We start from the raw sequence: 10,333 nt of genomic DNA, 5'->3' as shown, positions 1-10,333 counted from the left end.
AATTACCAAATCATGGCACTGAAGGATTTCTGTAAGCTTTAAATGCATGTGTACGGTGAGCAAGAGAGCCATTAAACGTCTGTAGAGCTCAAATTAGTCTTGAGCGGTATTAAAACAGCCATAAAGAAGGAGTGCTCTGTTGCTTACGCTGTTAAGACGAGTATATGTTTACTGTGTTTATTGCGCTTGTGATAATGTGTTTAACAGGTAGAGTGTTTGCATGTTTGTACTTGTCGTTTTACAGTCCTCTAGAGAATTTACTTATTGTTGAATTTGTCCGTGGTTTTTCTCTGTCCAGGCAGGAGGAAAACACTACCACCCGACGTGTGCTCGCTGTGCCCGGTGTCAGATGATGTTTACAGAGGGAGAGGAGATGTATCTCACAGGTGAGGAAAGGTTACACAGGCCGGCAGCTGACACTTTCCTTGAATAGGGGTCAAAATAGAGTCTGCAACTTCTCCAAATAAGGAAGTCGTTTTGTTTTTCTTTCTCAACACATGGTCAGTAAAAGTTGCTTAAGTTTAAGAAAATGGTGATCGCCAGGCTCAGGTGGTCAAAGTAAGCTGTTTTATTTTCTATGTATTTTATTATGAGGTGTTCAATTGCCAAAAGTGTCTTTATTACAGTTTTAAATAGATGATATTGACTTTTTTATTTTATTTTTTTATTCAATACAAGAAAAATAACATCACTGCACTGAAGAGAAAATACAATAACAAAAAAGAAAAGAAGAGAGAGAGAGAAAATATCTTTACAAAGCCTCAATCATTAAAAAAAAAAGATTATCATAAGCTTTAAGAAACATTATTATTATTATTTTCATTATTAATATTATTATTATTAATGATAATAATAATAAGCTTAAGAGATTAGGTTGATATTGACTTTACATATGGCTTTACATGGCTGTGTGATGTAACTATTCACATTTATCCAAATCAGGTTCAAATGATGTTGCAAAATAGTGCACATGATATTATACTATAGTAATATATAGTAAACACTATAATGCTTTTGACCCATGCTTTATTAATACTTGAATTAATCTGCAATGGTTGCAATAGAAACACAACAACTGTAGAAATGTAAACAAATGACTCTATATGCTATATATTTTTTTTAAATATATAACTATGTACATTTATTATATGTTTTTAAAATATAACTATATGGTATATACTACTACAATACACCACAGTGTGCTTTAATGAAAAAAAATAAAGTGTTCAGTATTTATTACAGTTTATCACTTTGATGTAGTTAATTTTACAGTATGCTGCAGGATTCATTAACAAAGTGTTGTGAATAATACTATAATACTGTATATACAGTATAATAAGCATTAATAAAGTACAAAAACACATCAGCTTACCGGTTATAATTTACATCTTTATGTTTTCCAGTCCTTGAATGTATTTCGGCAATGCAATGAAAGCTGAAGGACTATGCAAAGGTTATTTAAGACATTTATTAATAAAATATCTTTCACAAATATAATATTACTTGATAAAAAAAAGGAAAAGGGCTATAAAAAAACACATCCACTTCTTTATTTGACTTTTTATTAACAAGCACAGTGAGTAATTGAGTTTTTTTTTGCGAAATGAACTTGTTTTCTAAATGAACCTGATCCTTAATTTAACTCACGTGTTTACATTAGGATAAGTGTTTCAAGTGTTTATTGTATTTAAATCTACAAAGATCTTACCGTTTATGTCATGTTGGATGAAATCTGCTAAATGAATGCATATAAATTTAAATAAATATAAATTACAGACAAAGAAAGTAAAAACAGGCACTCATTGACAGGAAATAATTTTATGACCTTGGAACACAAAACTTCTTACGTCTTATGTTGCATAGGTATATTTTTGACGATAGCCAAAAATACTGTATGGTTCAAAATTATAGATTTTACTTTTATGCCACAAATCCTAAGAATATTAAGTAAAGATTATGTTACATGGTGGTGCAGTGGGTAGCGATGTCGCTTCACAGCAAGAAGGTCGCATGGTTCGAGCCTCAGCTGGGCCAGTTGGTGTTTCTTTGTGGAGTTTGCATGTTCACGTGGATTTTCTCCCAGTGCTCCGGTTTTCCCCACAAGTCCAAAGACATGTGCCTTAATTGAAATGGGTAGGTTAAATTCTCCGTAGTGTATGTGTGTGACTGAGTTGAGATATATGGATGTTTCCCAGTGATGGGTTGCAGCTGGAAGGGCATCCGCTGCGTACAGCATATGCTGGATAAGTTGGCGATTCATTACTAAGTACTAATCCGAAAATGAATGAATGAATGAATGAATATGTTACATGAGAATAGTTTTTAAATTATCTACAGTTTAGGATTTCCTACTGTTTTGTCCATTATTTATTTGTAATGTACGTTGCTAAGCACTTTATTTAGTCAGCTTTTTAAAGGTGATTTTTTTCAGCATTTTGATTTGAACCCTCATATTTCAGATTTAAAATAGTTAAATCTTTTTTTTTTTTCGTTTATCCTTTAAGGATATTTAAATATTTTAAAAAGATAAATATTATTATTTAATTAATTTATTTATTCATTCAGGTTTTTACAAAAATTACACTTACAGTATTACTGGTTTTGGTGTCGAGGATGATATTTATCTATACTGTGAAAAACTAATGTGAGAATAGGATAATTATTTTGTCTTTTTATTTCAGGTTTTAAAATTATATATATATATGTGTGTATGTATATATATATATATATATATATATATATATATATATATATATATATATATATACAGTTGAAGTCAGGATTATAAGCCGCCCTGAATTATTAGCCCCCCTGTTTATTTCCCCCCTAATTTCTTTTTAACGGAAAGAAGATTCAGACATCATGCCCAGGGATTGCTGGCTAAACGCCTGACTGTGTGTTCACAGTATTTGAATGGAAATCAGTAGAACGAAGAATAGCCTAACTGTTCCTTTAGGCCTAATTCATCCTTGTGACAGAGCAGACGAGGACTTTGGTAATGAAAGAGCTCTTTTAGAATATTCCATCGCTATCTTTCATAATAAACATCACAAACAATATGCAAGATTCATGTGGGAGATTAAGGCTGCAGTGGGAAGACTTTAATGAAGAAACTGATGTTATTCTTCCTCAAAGAGTCACAGGGGCTCATGATGATAAATCTTAATGCCTCTTTCAGTAGATTTGCTCTGGAAAAGCTTGTGATCGCTCATATGACTTCCAGTGCCGGCGGCTGGCGGACATTAGAATGCACCGCAGCTCTTTCAGTGTGTTTGTCTGTTCTGCTTCACATCGATGTGTGAAATGTTTAAGTGTGTTACAGGCTGGCGAAAACGCCTCTAGGTAATTGTGTTTAAAAGGCAGCTAGCATTACTAGTGTGGAAACAGAGAAGGAGAAAGGACACAGAGAGCCAGGCAGAGACAGAGCATGGGATTAAAAAAAACATCAATCTGAAATTGAAATGGCACAGTTGAATGAATGCACTCTGGCCCTTTTTTTCTCCTGGAGTGATTACATTAAATGTATTTGTCTTAGCTTGAGCTCTCCGTCTGCTTCAACATCTCAATCTCACCCGTGAGGTCAGGAGTAATGTAACTGGAAGCCTGGGCTAAGATACCAAGCTGAAATATAAACTAGAATAAAACTGATATTATTATTGATTTATATGTATAGTTAGTTATTATAATTGATATAATAATAGATGCACTTTAAAAATGCTTTTCTTCCTTAGATTTTTATCTTATTTTTAGTCCAAATATATAAAAATGTTTAAATCAAGAAGCATTTTCTAGACAAGCAAAAAATATTGGGCTTTTAATAAACCTTTTTTTCTTTTATGAGTATCCCTAAATAAGAATTTTTTACTTAAAGCAAGCAAAATAATCTGCCAAAGTGGTTAGAAAAATAGTGATAACTAGATTGTTTTACTTACACTTAATTGGCCAATTATTTAGCTTGTTTTAAGTAACAGCTCCCTTCATTTTGATCTGATAGTGTGAATGCATTATGGACATTATTTTCATATATATGAGCAATATCACACTTATAGCAATGCAATATGTCTGTATATTGGCACTGGTGGGAAATTGTAGTGTCCCACCAGTGACGATATACAGTACAGCCATATTGCACAGCTACAGGTGTGATATTGTGTTTTTACAATAGTTTGACAGCATAATATATATATATATATATATATATATATATATATATATATATATATATATATATATATATATATATATATATAGTGAGAGGGAGAGAGAGAATTCAGAGAATCTGAAAATCTTTTTGTATAAGGAACTACTTTCTACCGCCATTCATTCACATCTGCAGCTGACGTCAGAACAGCAGAAGCTGTTGCTAATTCACCAATGTCACTTTAGAGCTATAATATTTGAAAGATTCTCTAGTGTAATGTCTAAAGTGATGACAAAACAGGTGATTTTGCTCACATTTTAAAATTATAAGGCTGAACGGCATGAAATGCCATCAGTCTACAGAGATTTCCCAGTATCTCTCTGTTGCAATCAGAATCATTCATTCATTCATTCATTCATTCATTTTCTTGTCGGCTTAGTCCCTTTATTAATCCGGGGTCGCCACAGCGGAATGAACCGCCAACTTATCCAGCACATTTTTACGCAACAGATGCCCTTCCAGCCGCAATCCATCTCTGGGAAACATCCACACACACTCATTCACACACAAACTCATACACTACTGACAATTTAGCCCACACAATTCACCTGTACCGCATGTCTTTGGACCGTGTAGGGAAACCTGAGCACCTAGAGGAAATCCACGCGAATGCAGGGAGAACATGCAAACTCCAAATAGCAATGGCAACTGAAGCAAGGCTCGAACCAGCGACCCAGCGACCTTATTGCTGTGAGGCAGCAGCACTACCTACAGCGCCACTACGTCAACCCGCAATCAGAATATATCACAATAAATAACCCCAAAAAAGCTAAAGCAATGGAAACACTACCAGATTACTGTTGTGTTTACGATAAGGAAAAACGCTAAACACATGCGGGCATTTCTTCTTTCTTTCTTTTTACTGAACTATTCTGCAGTAACAAAAACAGAAGACGCATTAGAAACAAACAGATGGCCAACCAAAAGGTAACTTTGGGTTATACAAAGAGTGGTCAACACAATATACATACATTCCTGATATGTGAGCCCCGTCTCCCACACAACACACTACAATTACTATGGTATAAATACAGCACTGCCACATAAAAAAGAGAGAGATCGACTTAGAATGTCACTCACCAATTTTATAATGTTTTAATCAGCTATAGTTCTAAAATATGCATATCTGTTCTCCTCTTAGGGCTTCTTATGCAGTCTTTTTGCCATCTTGTGGAACATCAACCGTCTTTGCTCTGCTCAGTATGACATGTCTCTCAGAAATTATAAATATGTTAAAATAAGCACTATACTAATAAATAAACTGCATAGTTGCAATCTAAACAACTACATTCTTGCCTAAAAAAAGTCTCAATAGTACATTATGTTGTCCAAACTGTAATGAGTTTATTGATCTGCTCTATCACGTTATGTGGGCGAAGTAATACACAAGAGTGAAGAAGCTGTACAAGTTCTGATATTGCAGAATATCACAGCTATCAGCCAATCAGATTCGAGAACGAGACAGAACTGTTGTATAAAAGTAAATAAAACACATCTGACCTTCTAACAATAACACTAATTGACTTACAACAATAGACTGGGTATTTTCATATTAATTTTGTTTTATTTTGCTGTTTTGATTGCTGATTTTCTTATATTTTACTCATTTGTAAGTTTACTTGTGTATCATTATTATTATTATGTTCATTTTTATCATTATTATTATTCATTCATTCATTTTCTTGTCGGCTTAGTCCCTTTATTAATCTGGGGTCGCCACAGCGGAATGAACCGCCAACTTATCCAGCAAGTTTTTACACAGCGGATGCCCTTCCAGCCGCAACCCATCTCTGGGAAACATCCACACACAAATTCACACACACTACGGACAATTTAGCCTACCCAATTCACCTGTACCGCACGTCTTTGGACTGTGGGGGAAACCGGAGCACCGGAAGGAAACCCATGCGAAGGCAGGGAGAACATGCAAACTCCACACAGAAACGCCAACTGAGCCGAGGTTCGAACCAGCGACCCAGCGACCTTCTTGCTGTGAGGCGACAGCACTACCTACTGCGCCACTGCCTCGCCCTATTATTATTATTATTATTATTATTATTATTGTTGTTGTTGTTGTTGTTGTTGTTGTTGTTGTTGTTGTTGTTGTTGTTGTTGTTGCTGCTGTTATTGTTGTTGTTGTACACTACTGTTTATACATTGACTACAATTTAGTTAAAAAGTGAATATTGTGGAAAGACGTTTTACTCCTAGTGTTTAAAGTTTAATTGAAGTAAAATGTGTAGTATTAGGAAAATCTTAAAACGTGTATTGAAACTAACTCTATTTGTCAAAATATAATTAATTCCTTTAGCAATAGCTCTGAGTTTTGTTATTGGGAATAAGGACAACTGTGATGCTTCATTTTTCTCTGGAAACTTAAAAGAGCACAATTTCTTTGATGTATTTAATTTGCTGTCAAAATGTAAAAGTATCAACTGCTCATTTGATTGATTTATTGCAAGCCTGTTAGAAAAAAGTATTTATTTTTCACTTTGTAAAAAAACACCAATAGTCTTTTGACAATTACGTAAAGTTAAAAACAAAAAAGCACTTTGAAACCTTGCATGTTCAGTCTCCATAACACAGTTGTGATGTCATGTAACAAATAATTGTTGTCTTACTGCCATTAACCTTTCGGTGTCACCAAAAAAATCTTACTGACATCAAAGTATTCCTTAACTATTCCTTACTAGTGTGCATCAAACAGATGTCCATGAGATTTAATCCAATAACACATTCTTAAACCATATCATCTTAAGGTGTGTTGAATGAGCATATGGATGGATTATAAGTATTTAGCACTGCACAATTATAATTACCCACCCTTGTTTTGTCTCAGGTTCAGAAGTGTGGCATCCTGTGTGTAAACAAGCATCTCGAACAGAGAGGAAACTGAGAGTGAGTGTCTTTTTTGTTCGTGTTAAGTCTTAAAAAGCCTATACATCTCAATCTCAAATCTGCTATGTTATTTTACAGCTCAGGCGCACATCAGAAGCCTCCATCTCTCCTCCAGGTTCCAGCATCAGTTCACCCAGCAGAGTCATCTGTGTAAGTAGCCAATCGCTTCACAAAGAGTTGTAAATGTTTTTAAATTTTTGATTTTCCGTTTATAATGATTAAATAAAACATCATGTGGTCATTTAAATGTAAGGTCACTGAAAAAAGTGGCTGCATTAATTCTATGAGTAGAATCAAATTAGCGTTTTCTTACATCAATTAAACTCACTTAAAAGATTATTGAAACATTACAGTTGGTATAGTTTGAAAATAAAGCTGAAACATTATTGATATTATATTTTTTAAGTAAAAGGGACAATTGAATCAAAATTGTAAGTTCTAATATAATTGATTCACAATTTATTCATGTCAGTCAACCTATTTATTTATTTATTTGCATATAAGTTTTTATTAATTTATTTGTCTTTAATTGAATGCAAAATGCATAAAAATATTATATACAGTAATCATTGAACCCCCATGTAGAATTAATCATATACATTCTGACAGAATGTTAATGTCAGTGACCTATTATTTTAATGTTAAACCAACATTCACTTAAAAAAAAAAGTCTGTGGTCAGCAAAGAAATTAATTGAAAGCAATTATAATTTTATTTAGAAAGGATGCACTAAAGTTATACAGTAAAGATATTTATAATACTTTATAAACTTTCTGTTTAGTCCTGGAGACAAAGTGTTCTTGAGGTCTCCCAGAGTTCTTCAAGATTCTTTGGATTCATCTTCAACGCCTTCTCCATCTTAGCCTAGACAAACTCAATAGTGTTCATGTCTGGCGACTGGACTGGCCAAACCTAGAGTACTTTGACCTTTTTTAATGTCAGGAACTTTGATGTGGAGGCTGAAGTATGAGATGAAGTATGAAGTATGACATCCCCTCTGGTTTGTAAAATAATGTAATGGGCAGCACAAATGTCTTAATACCTCAGGCTGTTAATGTTGCCCTCAACTCTGCAGATCTCTTGCACGCCCCATACTAAATGTAACCCCAAATAATGATTTTTCCTTCACCAAACTTGACTGATTTCTGTGAGAATCTAGGGTTAATGCGGGTTCCAATAGGTCTTCTACTGTATTTGTGATTGGGATGCAGTTCATCAGATGATTCATTAGAAAAATCTCAACTCTCTACCACTATTCCAAATGATCGACTAGAAGTCAAATGATTATTTGTTGCTCTTACAACTGGGATCAAAGACAGGACTTTTATCAGGTAGTGTAGATTTATTTCTAAAGGATCAGGTTATTAAAGATTCAGCAATGCTACAAATGCATCAAAACAGACAACAGCCATTTTACATACAGTAGTTTCACAATATAACTTTTTTTCACTGTGAATTTGATCAAATAAATGCAATGTTAGTGAGAATCTTGCTGATGGGAAATATTGAGTTCTAAAAAAAAGTGTTTTAAAAATCTACGTGTTTGTGCTACTGCTAAATCATAGCAATTGTAACACAAAAATGTAGCCTACAGACTTTCAGGGAATGCATGTACTGATCAAATTGGATAGCTTGAATGCACTGAAGGTTGCTTTGGATTAAAGCTTCTGTCGAATGCATAAATGTAAGTATTATTGGCCATCCCAAGATGGATGCCTCTCATGCTTGAGTTTATTGGCTTGTTCATAATGCATTTATATGCGTTCTGCAGTGGTGTGGTCATTAACATCACACGTGGAAGAGAAGGCTGGCCCTAGTGTGTAACCTTTGCGCTATATCTGTGTGATTGATGTACGCATAACGCAGTGTAAGCATATGTGCTGATCCACGCTTCGCTGTAGGTCAAGCATGAGAGTGTACATGTCTGAGGTAGAAATTCAATTAGGAGTGAATATCTTAAAACACTCCATGGGATTGTTGGTAAAGGAAGTCACTATCTTTTTAAATGTCAAGTCACCTTTATTTTATAGTTTCGATAGGGCATTGCAATTTTTATTATGTGAAAATTTTTATATTTTATATTCACCCTCATGTAGTTGAATACAAAATATGTTGTTAAGACATATTTTTTTTATTAAACTAAATATTTTTTATATAAGGGCCAGTTATAGGCTATATATATATATATAGGTAACACTTTACAATAAGGTTCATTAGTTAATGCATTTACTAACATGAACTAATCATGAGCAACACATGTACAGCATTTATTAATCATAATTGAACATTTACTAATGCTTTATTAACAACCAAGTCCATGCTTGTTAACATTAGTTAATGCACCATGAGTTAGCATGAACTAACAATGAACTACTGTATTTTCATTAACTAACGTTAACTAACATGAACAAATACAGTAGTAAATGCATTGTTCATTGTTTGTTTATGTTAGTAAATGCATTAATTAACATTAACTAATGAACCTTATTGTAAAGTGTGACCTATATATATATATATATATATATATATATATATATATATATATATATATATATATATATATATATATATATATATATATATATATATGTATGTATGTATGTATGTATGTATGTATGTATGTATATATATATATATATATATATATATATATATATATATATATATATATATATATATATATTTTTTTTTTTTTTTTTTTAGCAGTGTTTTAAATTGGAACAGCAATAAAATAGACCTTTATTTTGATGTTACATGCAACCTTTTGTTGCTTTCTGAACACTTTTCTGAAAAGACAGTTTTAATATTGTTAAAACCATAATACTTCTCCCCCCTGCAGTTTGACAATGAATCATTACTATTGATGGGTTGCATTTGGAAATATTGCGCACATTTCGGTACAGTATTTTGAAATCAAAATGAACATAATTAAGCATGCTGCAGAAACACCCTAAAAAGCATCCCATGTCTTCAGTGAGGATGACATTTCCCATTCACCCTCATGCTGTTCCAAACCCATCACATTATTATTCACCTCCAGAACCCAAAGGAAAGAATTTTGAATTTGTTTTTATCATATTTGGGAGATTTTTGTAATTTCCACTGAAAGTCTTGTCTATCTAAAAGTCTGACTTATCAAATTGTTTATAAAGAGAAGAATTCATATGAATCAAATTGTTTAATTCAAGTCTTCTGAATTAATTCATTTGATTTAAGTTTAAGTTTACATATACA

The 10,333-nt window shown here is 33.0% G+C and overlaps 1 protein-coding gene across 30 annotated transcripts in view; it reads left to right on the top strand.

Moving 5' to 3' along the window:
* The window catches only part of ablim3 (actin binding LIM protein family, member 3), a 131,816-nt gene that overhangs the window by 83,451 nt on the left and 38,032 nt on the right, over positions 1-10,333 (top strand). For all 30 annotated transcript variants that reach the window (XR_012389585.1, XR_012389581.1, XR_012389576.1 and 27 more), the window contains exons 7-9: positions 299-386; positions 7,041-7,099; positions 7,178-7,249. Coding sequence is in view for 7 of the 30 variants with exons in the window: in XM_073921538.1 (XP_073777639.1) it covers positions 299-386; positions 7,041-7,099; positions 7,178-7,249 (219 nt within the window). In the remaining 23 variants the exon portion in view is untranslated. The remainder of the gene's footprint in view (positions 1-298; positions 387-7,040; positions 7,100-7,177; positions 7,250-10,333) is intronic.

The sequence above is a fragment of the Danio rerio genome, chromosome 14, assembly GCF_049306965.1.
Source record: "Danio rerio strain Tuebingen ecotype United States chromosome 14, GRCz12tu, whole genome shotgun sequence".
In the NCBI taxonomy this organism is placed as follows: Eukaryota; Metazoa; Chordata; class Actinopteri; order Cypriniformes; family Danionidae; genus Danio; species Danio rerio.
Note: the sequence above shows the minus strand (reverse complement) of the source record. Positions and strands in the feature narration are given on the sequence as shown.